Genomic DNA, 18,908 nt, shown 5'->3' with positions numbered 1-18,908 from the left:
AAGGGAATATGCGTAGACATTGCAGGCGAGGCAATTTGGTGCAATGAGCTCATGCAACATGGCCATAATGGGCCACGAATTGGTGTGTGAAAGTTCGCAGATGTGGGAGGTGTAACGCATAGCGACATCGTGACCCACTCCCACGTTCCTTGAGCATCATTCGGTTGTGCGAGTTGTGAGCACTCCAAGTCTTAGTGCTAGGCACTTGGATATTTTGGACTACGTAAAATTTTGCTAATTTTTCCGTTTTTAATTATTTTATTAATCTAATTTGGTTTTAATTATTTTAATAAATTTTGGAGGCTAGCCCTCGATTTTAATGAGCGGCATTTGCAAATTTTATTTTGGCAAATAATTGGGTTTTACCGGCTTAATTAATTTGATTAATTAAGATGGATGCGGAATTTAATAGGAGCTTCAAATTTTAATTGCGCTTATTCACATAATCGGTTATAACAACCTTGACTAGTTTTAATTAGGCGTGTTAATTGGATTAACCACCCAGATTAGTTACTAGTTATCGTGTGTTTGTGCATTGTTACTTGTTTATTGTTGTAAAATGCATGGGCCATTCACAAATAGTGAATGGATGAATGGAATGTATATTCTCTCACAGGTTTATAAAAATAGCAACTAGTGGGGCCTGATTAGGATAGAAAATACGGACTGCGATCCGTGATGTATTTTTGTAAATCTAAATACGGTCTGCGTACCGTTGATTATTTTTGTACCTTAATATTTAGATTAGTTCTAATCGTAGATACTAGTATTGCATAATTATGGTCAAGTCTTGAAGATGGAGGTTCTTGGAAAACAAAGCCATGAAGTTGCAAATGAAGACCTTTTGAAGACTTGAAAAATTCAAGGGGTCATGCTAGTTGCCAATATGCATCAAAATGCTTATGCTTTACATATTCATGATTATTTATATATGAATTATATGTTAGATGCATGTTTAGGATTTCGAATGTTGTGATGATTAATTAAGTTCATTTAAATCAACTAACATAGAAACCCTAGGTCCCTAAATATTGAGTAAAATTGTCATTCCAAAACAACACTTATCAACTTATTGAGAGTAGTGATAGGCTACGCCAAAGCGAGGCATCACTACTACTCCCTAGACTCATAAGGCATACCGGGTATGCAAGTTGGTTTTGGTTGTACTCAACGATATGAGTGATGGAGTCCTAACATGTCGTGGCAAAGTGAATAAATTGTTGAGAGAGCATTAGATGCGACAATTTATTCAACCAAGAGTGGCTTGGAGCCATATCATTAGCAAAGCGTTGCTTACCTTGGGAGATTGAGTGCTAAGACAAGCCAAAGCATGCTTAGCCACTCTTTTTTCCTTGGATCTTGGAATCGACTTATTCTCGCCAAATGGGGACAAATTTAATGCGTGGATAAGACTGTTTACACAAATTTCGAGTCATAATAAAGGCGGGAAATAAAGTAACAAATGAATTTATATAAATATATGAATTTTGGGTACAATCTCTCTGTAAAAGTTTATAATAAAATAAACTAAGTCCTCTGATTCTGTTCCGTAGCTTGACGATGACACGTGTGTGACACCTGTAGGCTGACGTTTGATGACGTCGACTTGAGTTTGAATGTAGGGTGACGTTTGATGATGTCAACCTGCATTCAAGGGTTTTGTTTGAATACACCTGAAGGAGGGCTTTGAAGCTTAGTCCCGTTCAAATGTATTTGAGTGTATCCGAACAAGTCGGCACGAGTTTGATGTGCTTGTTGACTTACTTTAGAGAGAATTCCGTTTGAGTTTTATGAGCTCTTGGAATAATAATTTCTGGATCCCCTCAACTGATGGAGGAATGGTGTATTTATAGGAGATGAGAACGCCTTGAGTGGACTTAGTAGGTCTGGGCCTGGCCCATTTTATGACTTAAAAGTCTTTTAACCTGGTCCGTTTAATTTATTTTATAACCCGGATTTTATTTAATTAATTCAGATTATTTATTTAGGTGGGCCAAAATTAATTAAAATGGATCATTCATATGATTTTAACCCAAATTAATTTATTTAATTTAATGTATGACACTCATAAAATTTCCGTGTCTACAAATTTTCCCCTCGAGACTGTCACATACACGATTTGAAGTGTTTGGCATGACAAGGTCTCGACCCTTTTTTTAAGTACTAGGTTTGGTTTATGGGAATTCTTGAGCCCCAAGGTTAGACTCCTAATTGTACTAGGTTTGATATCCTAAAAGATAATTGCCAACCGAAACCTATAAAAATAAGGAATTTGACCCTTCTATATTTCTTCACGGTGGACATACTTTTGACGAACACAGGTAGCCGACTTTCCCCTGCAATTGCTTTTTTTTTTTTTATCTGTTCTCGAATTTGAAGTCGCCAAGGCAAATATCCGAACTTTCATGCTTCTATTTTTTTGACTAATTAATCACCTTAGATTTAATCACAATTACATCTTCCATTGTTTTTTTTTTTTACATTCTTTGAGAATTTTCCCTGACATCCCACTTTCGATTGTCGCCGTCTCAAGGAACTTGATAATTTTTTAGTATTGTTGCAACAAGTTGATCGTCAACAACAATAGGTGATTAATACCTAACTTATGCCTTTCTTATTGTGATTAATCAATTCTCATTCATCATGATTAAACCATGATTAATATTCCATGAATTTGCAGCAATAAAAGCAAAAGGATTTTGGGAGCAATTGGTTTTTCAAGAAGTCAAACATACTCACGTTCAGTAAGTTTGTTTGCTTACTTTTTTTTTTTTAATTGCAATTTTGTCTCGTGTTGCCGGAACTTTGTGATCATCAATAATTAATTACCAATTGTTTGCTGAGTGATGTTGCTTTTGCCTGATTCTTGTTGTAATTCGACAATTACGTTAATGTAGCAACAATTGTTGACCCATAACCAGTATCTTAAGCATAACTGAATTGTGGTAATTTCGTGTTACTTGCAACACTGCACATTTTTTTTTTTTTTTTTTTGCATGTACGGTATATTTGTTCTCTGTGATGGTGTGCATATGATAGCTTTGCAAGGTAGCTATACGTTATCGCCCATGTCGCGATGGGTCAGGACCCTTTGTTATGAACCCATCGGGGATGTCAATTTATGTATGCTAATCGTTATGAACTTGACATCTTAAGAATGGTCGAATAGCTTGAAGATTTGAAGTCGCCCTTGTCGCGATGAGTCAGGACCCTTTGTTATGAACTCATCGGAGACGTCAAGTCATGTATGCCAGTCGTTATGATCTTGACGTCTTTAAGACAGGTCTGATAACTTGAAGATTTGAAGTCGCCCTTGTCGCAATGAGTCGGGACCCTTTGTTATGAACTCATCGGAGGCGCCAAGTCATGTATGCCAGTCGTTATGATCTTGACGTCTTTAAGACAGTTCTGATAACTTGAAGATTTGAGTCGCCCATGTCGCGATGGGTCAGGACCCTTTGTTATGAACCCATCGGAGATGTCAAGTCATGTATGCCAATCGTTATGAACTTGACATCTTAAGACTGGCCTACTCAAAATTCCAATACGAGATTGCCTTCATGACATACTCATTATACATGTGCCATGTCAAACACTCTAACTTTTTTTTTTTTTTTTAGTTTTTTTATCATGGACAAGGTGCACGTAGTGGAATTCAATAAAGGTTCTCGATCCTATCTTTCTCTCGTCGACCAAGAGGGTGACAACCCCAAAACTGGCACGCGTCTACAAATTCGACAATCATTGCGGCAGCCTAATGGCATGCAAACAAGTATTTTTAAGCAAAATTTCTGCAGTAACATGTCTGTTGAGATTGCTAATGTCTTCGACACCACAAAGGTTTACAAGCTCCAAGACACCCTTCAGAGTAGACCTGCAACAGACAACTTACTTCCCTTATTGGGTCGTTCCATTATTGAAGGGTCCGTGAGATGGGGATCCGCTGTTCTAAAGATGTATGGAGAATCATGCTTCATCCTAGGCTATCGAGAGTGGACTGAGGACGTTCTCTGTCGCTCGAGGGAAAATATGAAATCAGCATCAATCTACAATGCTGTCTATGCCTCACTTTACTCCTATGATAAAAATTCGCATATTTTACGAGCATTGTGTGAGAGTTGGTGCCCTACCACAAACACACTCCATACAATGGCAGGAGAGTGGTCCATTTCACTGTGAGATTTGCACAGACTTGGTGGCTTACCTATTTATGGGGAAATTTATGATGAGACTGTCCCTCATTTTGCAACCCTAACAGCAACAAATGAGGACAACAAACGGTACATTTCGAAGTCTTGTGAGCATTTGTTTGTTGCTTATCATTGCCTTTACAAAGAATCGGGCTCAAGGAAGGAGGTTCCAGCTAAAGAATGGATTAGATTTTGGTACCAGAAGAAAATTCGCTATGCTGCACCGCCAAAGAGGACAAGATATCTCTCGACTCCTCCACAATTTGCACATGACCCTGACAGAACGTTACCAGACGTACCTACAGCGTGGACAAATAAAGAATTATCCATGTATTTTTGGTTATAGCCTTTACTGCTGCTTTCTTGTCTTGTTGGTTATGCGCATTTGTACTTCCACAGTGTGATAGTAGATCGATAAGACCTGCGACGTTTGAGATCGCAACCTTGATGGCTTGTGGTAAACCGTTCAGCTTGGCAGTTCCTGTCCTGGGAAGCATTTATCATGGTCTGAACAACATTTCGAGGTCTCCCAAGCCTTCTTATTCTGGTTCATTCTTCCCGGCTCATTACTTGTATAGTTGGCTCGCATACTATTTCGGAACTCATCACAATCTGGATGTAGCTCTCCCAGGCCCTTTAATGACTGTATTCTCGGGTTCTCAAAGTTCAAAGCATTTTAAGGATAAAGAAGCACGAGATTTGATACATGAAGGGACCACAGCAAGGGTTGGGTGTACCGTGCCGAACAAGAACAAGAACATCGCTTTGTTTGATGATGAGAAGCTCGAGATTCCACAGTTTGGCTACCTCATCTCCCTTCGCTCTAGCTACATTCCTGTACGCTCCGGTGACAAATTTTTCATAGAGCCTTACAATCCTCATCGATTTGGTAGACAATTTGGGTTTTGTCAAGATGTTCCTGGTATGCTTACGCGTGCCATGGATGATCATCAATCTGTAGGCTATTATGAAGCTCTTCGGCATTGGGACTTGATTTTGTTTTGTGGCAGTCAATCCCGGGTGTTGACTCCTTGTCTTTCCCTGAATTGGCGTGACCTTGTAACTCGGGCTTTTCGGTCTTGGTGGTCTAAAGTGACAGTTAATGACCTTAGAGACAAGGTTGACGTTCTTTGCGCAAGTATTGAAACTGATCCCAACAAGTCTAGGAAGAGCCAGGAACATGCCGGTGACACAAGTGCTCCTCGACCGAAGACCAATGCTGGTGGTAAAAGGAGTCATGAGCCTCTGTCTAGACAAGGCAACTCTAAATCGATGACGGCTAAAGATGTCATCCAAGGAGGAAGCTCTAGTGACGGAGAATCTGACGTCAACTACAAGCATAAACGTAGGAGTAAGAGGCGATCAGACGTTGTTGATGAAGAGGACATCACTTTAAATGATGCAGACTCCTTTGGCGATCTTCAAGATTTTCCTATCATTCCTACTAACATACCGCTTGTAAGTATTCGATACTTTTTTTTTTGAATTTATTTTTTATTTTTTATTTTATTTTTTTTAGGATGATCAAGACTTCGAGAGTGTCGCCGCTGACTTCTTAGAGGTTGAAGCTATTTTACCTGTGCCGAGACCAACTGCTGGCAAGGGGAAAGCAATAAGGATTGCCACGAATAAAGTTCGTGACAATTCTCCCAGTTTACCAAGGAAGGAAATACAGTCTCCTACTCAAAGCCTAAAGTCAGTAGATGGTCCTCATTCTCTTGAGCTTGCCTCCCACGCTTTAGAGGTTCGACAGTCAGTTGGTGATGACCGTACAACTTCATCTCAGCTTGTTTGCGCTCCTACTATGTCTGCAAACACGTTTCGACCAGGCCCCTTCTCTAGTACTATTTTTGCAGATGCAATAAAACACATAGGCGCTCAATACTTGGCAATGTTGCAAGCGTCACCTTATTCGGAGGTACCCAAAAGGTTTGAAGAAGCGTCTATGGTGTATCGAGGTATACAAAACCTCAAGGGTGACTCAGCTCCGCTGAAGCATAAAGTTGAGTCTTATGTTTGTTCAGTCAAATCCTACATTGCTTTGGAGGAGGCTGCAACGAAACGACAAAGATCTGAACAAGTAACAAGAGACATACTTGCTCAATCTGAGTTTCTCAAGCAAGCGGAGTCCAACCTTGCTAATGAGAAGAAAAGGCAAGAGCAATTGAAGGAACAAGATGCCTTAGTCACAAAAAGAGTAGAAGACCTTGAAGCTGAATTGACGAAAGCTTGCGAAGAGAAGAATCGTCTAACAAATGACTTGGTGGCTAGCAAAGGATCTATCACATCAATTGAAGAACAAATGAACGCTGCGAAGCAGATTTTGGACGCCTTACATGCAACTCCTGTCTGAGTGCTGATGAGATAGTCCAATTGGAGCAACAAAAAGTTCAACTTCAAGAGCTTCAGTCAATGCTCAAACCTTCTGAATGGATGGATTGAGAATAGACTACCCCTTTTTTATTTATTTATTTATTTTTATGGTTAAGCAGTTGAACAACACTACTTTTTTTTTTAACATTTATTTATTTATTTTTATTTTGATCTTGACATTTTATTTTATTCATTCTATCATATGGATTTATTTCATTACTATTTCACCGTACACAAGTTATACTCTTGCGGGCCAGGAGTAGTACAATGATGATGATTTTTTTTGTTTAGCCGTACACAGTTTATACTCTTGCGGGCCAGGAGTAGTATAATGATGATGATTTTTTTTTTTGATGTGGCTGCACTTGATTTTTTTTTTCAAGCTGCCTACGTTCTTGCTAAATAAATGGGTTATCTTGCAAGATCAAGCCAACGTAGTTCAAACAATGCTTTATTTTTATTTTATTTTATTTTATTTTATTTTAAGTAGTTTATCCTCTTACTTGGGAGTTTACAAGGCTTCCACTTCATGAATAGTAGCGCTTCAAAAACTTGCCATTAATTGGACCTACGCGCAATCCTCAGCATCAACAATCTTGTATGCTCCATTAGTGTAGACTTCTCGTACCACATAAGGATCATCCCATTTTGATGTGAACTTATTTCCAGTTTTGCGCGAAGTAATGATAGGCCTTCTCACTGCCAGGACCATGTCTCCCACTTGAAAAGAACGAGGTCGAACCTTTTTGTTGAATGCACGTGTCATGCGAGCTTGATAGCATTGAAATTTCTGTTGATCTTGTAATCTTTTCTCATCAAGTGCTTCAAGCTCAGCCAATCGAAGCTTGTGATTTTCATCACTAGTTAAATCCTCTTGGATGATAATTCTTAGTGATGGAATTTGAACTTCTAAGGATAGGACAGCCTCAACACCATACACCAACGAATATGGGGTAGATTGTGTTGCATTCTTGTATGTCGTCCTATATGCCCAGAGTGCTTCCCCTATCTTTTCATGCCAGTCACGCTTAGACTTTGCAACGACCTTGCTTAGCAGATTACAAAGCGTTTTGTTAAATGCTTCAGCTAGACCATTTTCAGGAGCATTGTACATGGATGACTTATGTTGCGTGAACTTGAACTTTTGGAAAAGGCTATCCATCAAGTTGTTGACGAATGGCTTTCCATTGCCAGCGACAATTCTTTGAGGAATTCCATAACTATAATGATATGGGTGCGAATGAAATCGACAACATTTTCTTTTTTCACCTCACGAAGGGGAATAGCTTTAGCCCACTTAGAAAAGTAATCAGTGGCAGCCAGTATATAAGCGTGACCACCAGATGACTTTGGTGTGATCGGACCAACCACGTCAAGACCCCATCCTTCGAATGGCCATGATGTCACAGTTGGCTGTAGTGGTTCTGGAGGTTGGTGAATGGAGTATGCATGAAATTGACATGCTTCACACTTTTTAACAAACTCCCTACAATCTTGAACCATTGAGGGCCAATAATACCCCGCTCTTTTGATACGATCATGAAGCTTAGGACCAGATTGATGAGCTCCACAAATCCCTGAATGAAATTCCTCTATTGTTTTGGCTGCCTCTTCATCTTCTAGACATCTCGACCATAGCTTGTAAAAAGATCGTCTATAAAGAGTCCCTTAGAAGAGAATAAAACGAGAAGCTCGACGGCGGATTTTTGTTCGATGTCGTGGATCATTAGGCAGCTTTTGGTGATCCAAATAGTCGATGATTGGTTAACGCCAATCTTCTTTGTCAATTTGGCAGACAGTGATCATGTCAACCTCCTCGACCTCGTCGTCTTCAACTTCATATTCTTCAGGTGCAACTACCCAAAGATTGCAAACAGGCACATACATGATTTCCTCTGCCCCCAGTGCCAAAGTGGCTGCGAGACCAGCAAGCGCGTCAGCCATCTTGTTGGCACTCCTTGGAACATGGGTTAGCTTGACAATGTCAAACTTGTGGAGCAATATTGATGCATGTTTGTGATAAGGAATTAAATCCTCTTTCTTGACTTCATATTCACCTAAAATTTGACTTATAACGAGTTGCGAATCTCCATAAACATCAAGATCCTGAATTCCCATTTCAACCTCCATTTGAAGATCCATAATAAGAGCTTGGTACTCAGCCATGTTGTTTGAGCATGAAGACATCCATTTGTGTCTCACCAAAACCAAACCCAGTGATGAGTACCTTTCACGTCGAATCATAATCGAATGAAGTGAAAGTGTGGAAAGTTTAGTGTTGCAGATAGTTTTAATTTCTTTTCTTCTCTCTCTGTTTTTGAAAACCTATTTTAAGAAAACAGCCAATCCGGTTTGGTTAGTCCATGATATGGGTCTAATAGTAGTGTAGTTGGATGGGGCTTGAAAAGAGTTTTCCAATGATATATTATAAACCCAATTCCGATGAATATTGAGGAAGTTATGGCCAAATTACTGAACTGGGCCTGGTTTGAGCTTTATACCCAATGATCTAGAGGAGGGCCTAATATGGATTTATCATTCCTAATGCAATTAGGAATGGTTTTAGTCTTCTAGATTCTCCTAGAAGGTTTTTTTCATTCCTAATTCAATTTGCATTGATTAATTGACTTTTGTTGACTTTTTAGAGTTTTAATCAGAATAAAAGAATGTTTTTGAGGAAAATACGATTTTATCCTCCTGTACGGCAATTTCTATCTGATTTTAGAAAACGCGTCAATATTTTAGTCAGCGCCAAACGCCAGCATTAGCGCCGGACAATAAGCCTGGCGCTAGCGTTAGCGTCTGGCGCTAATTGCCACGTCGGCGCTAATCAGGATTTATCTGCGTCAGAACTCTGTTTTGATTTTTTATCTTTTTGGCTGATTTTCTCTATAAATAGCTTCCTAAAAACTCCGTTTTCTTTCATCAATTCTTATTCTTTCTAATTCTCACCAATTCTCATCAAGAATTTCTTGATTCTCTCTCTCTTTCTAAGCCTAGCTTTTTACAAACACAATTCCTCATACATTAGCACTAGACATACCTAGCATTGTTCGAAGTTGCCTTCGCCCTAGACGTGAAAGGTTTAATTTCTTAGGGTTTGGTCCCAAATCTCTCTTTTACTTATTTAATTTAATTGTTTGGTTTTATTATTTTCCTTGAAGTTACTAACGTGTGTATTTTGTTATTAGAAAGAGATACGAGGCATCCAAGTAAGTACTTTAATGGTTTAATTGCTATTATGATGTAGAAATCATGCTTAGGTTGTTATTATGATTCCTAGTATCATGTCTAGGGTAACTTTAATATCAAGTATGATTAAAAGTATGATGCCTTTTATGTTCTTCCTAATATTTATGTTAGTATCATGTTAGGGTTAAAGCTTTGATCTTTATTACTTAGTGACATGCTAGGGTTTGTTATTAATCTTGTTAGTATCATGCCTAGGATCTTGCTATTATTATGCTTTAACATGATTATTATAATTATGATTATAATTATAATTTTATGATTGTTATAATTATTATTATGATTATAATTATAAATGATTATTATTATGTTGCTTGATGATATTTATTATTTATTGCTTGATCACTCCTTTATGCATGTTTAAAGGGAATTTGTACTTGTAATCACGCTTACATAAGATAATTTATAATCTTGTTTAGGGTTAATATGATTATAATTCAAGTGATCGCCAATAATAGATTTATTTGTGCATTAATATTCAACCAACGTAGAAAAACAGGTTTAGGGTTAATCCTATTGATTGCATGTTAGTCAGAAAGCGCACATGAATACGATCAGAATAAAGTAGAGGCCTATTATTAGGGCAAGTTCAATCTCTTTTAGGTTGGATTTGTACCTTCATCCCCGAATTACCAGTCATGGTTCAAGACCTATTGGAGTTAACGATCTCCTGGGTCGTTAAGGGGTGTAACCTTCACCTCGTGAACGGTTTACAAGTTCCTAAAACTTGTTGACGACTCTTTTGGTCCATCTTCTTTCCCTTTGGACGCCACCGTACTTTAGTGTATGATCACAGTGGGGTTCAAGTTAGGGATTAACGCTTGAAATATTCCCTACAGAGCACCACTGAATTAACACAAACGAGTAAGGTAAAACGTGCTTTTCTAGCGACATAAAGACTACCCCTGCTCCTGCGCCGTCTTGAAGAGCAGCCCCGTCAAAATACATCTCCCATGGTGGTAGTATTTCGATTTTAAACACATCTTCTCCAGGAAAATCAACAGACATCTCCCATTTAGGTGGTACTGGGTGGTCGGCAAAGAAGTCAGCGATGGCTTGTCCTTTGACAGACTTTTGTGGTACGAACACTATATCGTACTGTTTTATGTGTACAACTGTAGGCGTCGTTTGAAGTGCGCCTACGTTAAAGCATGTGGTGAATATGCTTGGCACTCTTAAGAAGTGGTAATTGACATTACGATTAGGGACAAAGCAAAGTAGGGAGCCGCCAACAAGTTTTTAAGGAACTTGTAAACCGTTCACGGATCATAAAAGGCAACCACGAATAAGGGACAACGATTGACCCGTGAAGGTTACACCCCATTCATAATCCACGAGATTACTAACTCCATATGGTTCGGAACCACAAAAGGAGGATCGGGGATGATGGTACGAAGTGAGTCATGGAGTCACATTCGCCCGTATTGGCCTCTACTCGATTCTTATAGTGAAAAGCATTCATGCGATCTCAAAGGCATACAAACAAAAATTCAATTTGCTCCAAACTATTATTAGGCTAAATTGGTTGAATATTAATGCAACATATAATTCTAAAATATTTGTGACCACTTGATTAAACAATAAGATTAAAAAGGAACCTAAACTGGTTGTCCAAATTATCTTATTAGGCGTGATTTTCAATTACATATTCCCTTTAAACATGCAATATGGTGATCATAAAAATAATAGAATAAACATTAATATTGGAAGCAATTTAACCATAATTCCAACAATATAAAATCGTTAGAAAAATAATAGAAATAAAAGGAACATAATTCTTACTTTGATTCTGTTTGTTTGCAACTTCAAAACAATAAACGAGTTAGTAACTTCAAGGAAATAATAATAAAACAATAATTAAATTAAATTAAATTAATTAGAGTTGATTTGGGGCCAAACCCTCAAACAGTTCTACCTTTTACGCCTTGGCTTAAGGACAGAATCACGAGTAAAGTATGGACTCCTTGGAGTACTTGAAGAAGGAATTTTGAAATAAGAAGGGTAAGCTAGTGTTTAGGCTAAAGCATAGAAGAGAGAAAAATAGAGAATTAATTGATGCCCTGTACATCAGAAATGAGGGGGTATTTATAGAGAAAATGTGCTGAGGGAACACACGGAACCCTAAAATGATAAAAACATTAAAAAAGTATCCCGCGACACGGCAAACTGTACCGTGACACGGGAAGTCCCACCGTCAGATGGGAAACATTCCCGTGACACGGTGCAATTTTTGAGTGACGCGGGAAATTTTTAGTAAACGGGGAAGAAAACGCGTTAAGGGTTTACACGGAAAGAACACGGAAATTCCCGTGTCACAGCAAGTTTCCCGTGTCACGAGAATTCCCACCGTCAGACGGGAATGATTCCCGTGACACGGTGGATTCCTGCCGTGGCGCGGGAATTATCAGCCTGCTTTTCCGTCTATATACATTTTTAACCCTAATTTCGTTCGTCTTTTTAAGTTCCGATTGATAATTTCGGGCCTTTTTTTGATTTATTATTATTTGTGCTAAAATAATAAAATAAGTAAATAAAATAAATAAAAGGTTTGGGCCAAAAATAAATAATAAAACAATAAAATAAAAAAGGTTTGGGCTGAAATTAAATAATAAGTTTGGGCTAAAATTAAAACTATGCTTTTACCAAACATCAAGACTAATCCATGGACTGTTCAAATATATGAATTTAATCAAATACGATTTTTTAAGCACTCTCGGGATTAAATACTGAACCCGACCAATAGTGGCGGTGAAAAGTTGTTCATCATCGGGTTTGGTTTTGGGGAAACATTTTTAGGTGTCTACAAAAGCCCCCACTTTGACTGAGTTTGTAGAAACGTCAGTTTCGAAAACGATAGTCAAAGTAGTCGATAGGGACGGAGAATGATTTAAGACGTTCTGCGATCCTAAATCACTCTGTATACGCCAATACCTGCAGAAAATGTTGATTCCACAGACAAAAGAGTAAAAGGATAGAATACGTATCTGGCACCAGTGTACCGGTGACAAATGAGTTTGGTAGCTTCCTTGAAGGAATCCACCGGATAACGTTCGTTGAAACGCTTTCCATGCCCGAGGAAAGCCGACTGAGGAGTTTGGTAGTTTTCTAAGCCTGAAGAAACCTACCGGATGATACTTTCCATGCCTGAGGAAAGTCGACATATGAATTTGGTGTCATTCTATGCTTGAAGAAATCCATCGATGATGCTTTCCATGCTTGAGGAAAGCCGACAAAGGAATTTGGCGGTTTTCTTGAGGAAATATCCACCGATAACGCTTTCCATGCTTGAGGAAAGCCGACTTGGTGGTTTTCTATACTTGAAGAAAAATCCACCGATAACGCTTTCCAAGCTTGAGGAAAGCCGACTTGGCGGTTTTCTATACTTGAAGAAAAATCCACCGATAACGCTTTCCAAGCTTGAGGAAAGCCGACTTGGCGGTTTTCTATACTTGAAGAAAAATCCACCGATAACGCTTTCCATGCTTGAGGAAAGCCGACGACTACTGTAATCGCTGAAATTTGCAAGTGTATGATGGTTCAATTATCCCTAAATGTGGGCCACAGATGATTCACACCTTCAAGTCGGTTATCCGACCATATTAGGTGCCTGAAATATCGACAAAAATTGACTTTAATGCTTCTAGGGGCAAAATAGTAATTTTGGTACCCTCCAACCGTCAGTTAGAATTTTCCGCGTAATTTTACTGAAAAATTAACTGTCCAATTTGCGCGGAAAATCTTGCAATTTTGATCAAAATGCCAGGAATATTCACTGCCAGCTTCGAAAAATGTGCAAAACAACAGCCTAAACCCCGTGCCACGCGGACACATCTCGCGACACGGTGGTGTTTTGCCGTCAGACGGGAGTAATTCCCGTGTCGCGGGAATTTTTTGGCATAAAAAAGATTCCATGCATTTCGTTCCACGCGCCTGAACACCGTTGCTTGATAACGGAAAATGTGGAACGGTAACGGGGTCGTGCAACGGTTACTTTTGGCTTTAAATATCAACCATTTCTCCTATTTTGCTCACTCACCATTTCTCTTTCTTGCCCTGTTTTTACTCAAAATTTTTTTTAAAACTGCTCGTATTCCCGTGTCTCGACGGCGACTCACCGGCGCTCGGAGTTTGTTCCCGTCAGACGGAGTTCTCCTCCGTGGCGCGGCGGTGCTGCTGGTTCGTATTTCCATTTCTTTTTTTTTCGCTGAGATTTTGCTGCTGCTCGCTGCTATTATTGCCGCGCTGCTGTTGCTGTTTACTGGAGCTCCGGCGACCCTTAGACTCACCGTGACACGGGATTTTAACCCCGTGACACGACATTTGTTCACCGAGTCGCGGCGCATTGTGACCGTGTCGCGGCGGCTGCTCTGATCTTCACGGTGTTTTGAGCTTTTGGAGCTCAAATCTTCATCAATTCTGCTCTAAATTTTTGCTACTTTCTTCATTTTTGGTTCTCCACAAGTATCTATGTAAGTTTCCCTTGATTTTGCCTCGAATTTGCTTCAAATGAGTAATCTTGTGAAAAACCCTTAAAAATCAATTTGGGGATTTTTTGATTTTGTGCTTTATGTTGAAATTCTTGCTATGAATTTACTTGCATATATGTGTATATGTGTTTGTGAGCAATTTGAGACAAAAATTGCATGATTTGGTGAAGCAAATCACCATTTTTGGTATTACTTGTGGTAAATGGTGTTCCTTGTTGTTCATGTTGTTTTTTTGCACTTGAAATGATGACATGTTGGTTGTAGATCCTGTAAAATATGTTATGATGTGTCGATCTATTGTTTTTGTGCAATTTTGAGACATGTTTTGTATTTTGTATGTATAACATTGTCATGGAGAACATAGTATCATGCAATTAGGAGAACATAGTATTAGTTCGTCATGGAGAAACTAAATACTATAAATAATTCCATTATTTTGCCAATTTTTAGCCTTGAGGTAAAAATTTAGTGTATAATGCGATAAATAACTAAATAACTTGGGAAGTGATGCTAAGCATTTAGATTTTTATTAAAATGCAACTCGAACTAAATGTCTTAGGAAATGATGCTAAGCATTTAGATTTTTAATTTTATGATAGCATGCCTAGGCGACGGGATCGCGATCTTTCTACCCATGGCCGGCGTCAGGCTTTTCGGGAGGACACTCCCACGATTCCCGAGGGTATGGACGACGAAGTCTTAGAGTTTGAGCCTCGGGCCTCTACGGGTAGAGGTAGGTGGGTTTCACCTCTGTGGACTCCAGATCAGTTGGTTTTCTGTCATGAGAACCACGTTTCTCATCGCCCACTTGCCGGCATAGTTGACGGCACGCTTCGCCACCACGGTTCTGGAGCCGGAGATTTGATTCCTTGACTTCACCAGATTATCACGAGGGATCCTGCTACAAACACCTTATGGGAATCGGGCTGATTTAGTGGACTTTTATTCGGCGGTTGTAGGGTTTCGCAGCCCCCGGGGTTGCGGTGCGACAGTCATTCGCGCATTGTTGGAGTATTTTTGGGATACTACCAACAACTTTCACTTTGCTTGGGGGGAGATGACAGTGACCCCTCTGGACTTTAGCATGATTAGCGGTCTGCGCTTCACTGACCGGGCCGTAGCACAGATGTCTGATCTTTCTTGGGGAGCGGCTGAGGCAGCCGATTTGTTAGATCCGATCGTTCAGCATATTAGGACCCAGCCAGTGTCTCGAGGTGGTCCTAGGAGCAGGCGATCGGAGCTGGCTTTGGTTCTAGCTCGTGGTTTTGACATGGAGGAGACATCGGCTGAGCAGCGAGTGCGGATCTTCATTTTGATTCTTATTTCCATGACTCTTTCTCCTGATAGGAGTTCACGTGCACTCCTTTGCTACCTCCCTTCTTTAGTCAAGATCAGTGAGATAGGATCCTTTAGCTGGGCCAGCCTCGGATACGCCGATTTTCTCTTGTCGTTACGTCATGGCTGTAGGCAGCTGAACGACGAGTCTCCCGTCACTGTCTACGGTCTATGGAGAGTCGTAGAGGTGACGATCCTTTCCTTTTCTTGTTTTATTTTAATTTGTTCGACTCATATACTCAAAGATTACATTTCATTGCAGCTATGGTTCTACGAGTACTTCCTAGGATTGGCTCCTCGACGGCGTCGTGGAGCGGTTCAAAACTTCCCTATCGGGGCCAGCTGGCGTGACCGAGGAGAGTCACGGGTGGAGTCTGTCTCTGCGCTGCGCGGGCTGCAACGCCGAGGCACCTCTTTTGTTGGCGTAAGAATTAGTTTTGTATTCTGTTATTTTCTCTCTGACGTTATTTCTAGTGTTTTATGCCAACTTTTTATGGTTTTCATGTTGCCATTGATGTCCAGTATCGTCCTTGGGCTGGGATGACTAATCTTCCCGAGGTCTTGCATCTTTCAGCACACCGCACTATTTTGGTTGGTACCAGACGCTTTGTCTGGTATTTGGGGGAGCGTGTCGTTCGTCAGCACAGTGGTGATCGCTTTGTGGTGCCCTTATCTCCACCGGAGTCGATGCTGGACTCGCGCTTGCTTAGCGAGTTGATAAACAGGGGAGAGCGCTACACTTTTCCTTGGCAGGAGCTTGTGCACATGGAGGGTGATTATGTGCAGGACTTGCTTCCCTCTTTGGCTCCTCCACCCCGCCTTCCTGAGGTATGATTTCTTTGAGGATTTTTGTCACTAGTCTCTGTTTAAATAGTCGAATAACTTGATTATTCGATCGTATTTTCAGACGATTGTTCGCCCCGTGGGGAGGATTGAGATTCCGCCACAATCTGTCCGCTACCCAGGGCCGATTGGTATTACCGAGGACCATATTGTTGACGCGTCTGAGGGTTTCAGACAGGCGCAAGAGTCTTTGCCCGAGGTTTTTGAGCCGGTAAGTTTTTGATGCATTATTCATCCTTTTAACACCGCTTGTTACTGATTTTTCTTTGTTTTGTTCTCAGCCTAACCGCCCGGAGATGATGGGACTCATGAAGCCGGTTGACGCTCTGAAGTTGTAGGGAATAATTTCAAGCTTTAATCCCACTAGCTTGAACCCCACTGTGATCATACACTAAAGTACGGTGGCGTCCAAAAGGGAAGAAGATAGAGCAAAAGAGTCGCCAACAAGTTTTTAGGAACTTGTAAACCATTCACGAGGTGAAGGTTACACCCCCTAACGATCCAAGAGATCGTCAACTCCATAAGGTCTTGAACCAAATAAGGGTTCGGGGATGAAGGTACAAATCCAACCTAAAAGAGATTGAACCTGCCCTAATAATAGGCCTCTACTTTATTCTGATCGTATTCATGTGCGCTTTCTGATTAACATGCAATCAATAGGTTTAACCCTAAACCTGTTTATCTATGTTGGTTGAATATTAATGCACAAATAAACTATTATTGGCGATCACTTGAATTATAATCACAATTAACCCTAAACAAGATTATTAATTATCTTATTAAGCGTGATTACAAGTACCAAATTCCCTTTAAACATGCAATAAAAGACGTGATCAAGCAATAAATATAAATATCAAGCAACATAATAATAAATCAATATCATGAATAATTATAATAATCATAATAATAATAATAATAATATCATGAATAAAATAATCATTATTAAAATAATAATTATAATCATAATCATGTTCATGTTAATATTAAAGCATAATAAACATAGCAAGATCCTAGGCATGATACTAACAAGATTAATAACAAATCCTAGCATGTCACTAAGCAATAAAAATCAAATCTTTAACCCTAACATGATACTAACAATCATAAATATTAAGAAAAGAATAAAAGGCATCGCAACAATCATATTTAATATTAAAAATACCCTAGACATGATACTAGGAATATCATAATAACAGTATAAACATGATTTCTACATCATAAAATCAATAAATCAATTAAAACACTTACTATGATGCCTCGTACCTCTTTCTAATAACAAAATACACACGTTAGTAACTTCAAGGAAAATAATAAACAAAACAATTAAATTAAATAATTGAAAGAGAGATTTGGGACCAAACCCTCATAAATTAAACCTTTCACGTCTAGGGCGAAGGCAACTTCGAATATGACTAAGTGTTTCTAGATCTAATGAATGCGGAATTTTGTATTTGAGAAAAGGCTAGTTTAGAAAAAGAGAGAGAGAGAGAATAATCAAGAAAATCTTGATGAGAGTTGGTGAATGAATGGTGAGAATTCGTGAATCAAAACGGAGTTTTTAATACGATATTTATAGAGAAAATCAGCCAAAAAAAGATAAATTAACAAATCAGAGTCTGACGCTCAGGAAACAGAGCTGGCGCCAACACTGGCTAGCTGGCGCCAGGCACCAGCACTAGCGCCAGGCGCCAAGGCCTGGGGTTGGACGCCAAGCTCGATTTTAACGCGTTTTCGAAAATCTGATAAGTTTACCATACTGGAGGATAAAATAATATAATTTCTTCAAAAATGCTATTTGATCTTGATTAAAACTCTGAAAAGTCAACAAAGTCAACTTATCAATGCTAATTGAATTAGGAATGAAAAGAACCTTCTAGAAGAATCTAGAAGACTAAAACCATTCCGAATTGTATTAGGAATGATAAATCATATTAGGCCCTCCCCAAGATCATTGGGCCGTACATAAAGCTCAAACCAGGCCCAGTTTAGTAATTTGGCCATAATTTCCTCAATATTCATCGGAATTGGGCTTGTAATATATCGTTGGAAAGGTCTTTGCAAGCCCCATCCAACTACACTACTATTGGACCCATATCATGGACCAATCAAACTGGATTGGCTGTTTTCTTAAAATAAGTTTTCAAAAACAGAGAGAAGAGAAAAGAAATTAAAACTATCCGCAACACTAAACCTTTCCACACTTTCGTTTCATTCGATTATGATTCGACGTGAAAGGTAATCATCACTGGGTTTGGTTTTGGGGAGACACAAATGGGTGTCTACAGAAGTACTGCATCATCAAACTTCGGCGTGGTGCGAGTTGTCGGAGCAGTTCTAGCGATGTTCTTGAGGTATGCTCATTTTTTCCACTTCTACCATTTGTTTTATTTTGCATTGTTGACGCCTTTTGATTTTGTATCTCTCAGGAGCA

At 39.4% G+C, this 18,908-nt stretch overlaps 1 protein-coding gene across 1 annotated transcript; it reads right to left on the bottom strand.

Annotated features, from left to right (window-relative positions):
* Positions 1-7,131: 7,131 nt before the first annotated feature.
* On the bottom strand, positions 7,132-7,677 carry LOC145627722 (uncharacterized). The gene has a single exon (XM_081680074.1). The coding sequence runs from the start codon at positions 7,675-7,677 to the stop codon at positions 7,132-7,134; it is 546 nt and encodes a 181-aa protein (XP_081536200.1).
* Between the last annotated feature and the right edge of the window lie 11,231 nt (positions 7,678-18,908).

This window comes from Chenopodium album, chromosome 4, assembly GCF_948465745.1.
Source record: "Chenopodium album chromosome 4, dcCheAlbu1.1, whole genome shotgun sequence".
Lineage (NCBI taxonomy): Eukaryota > Viridiplantae > Streptophyta > Magnoliopsida > Caryophyllales > Amaranthaceae > Chenopodium > Chenopodium album.
This window is presented reverse-complemented; position numbering and strand designations above follow the sequence as displayed.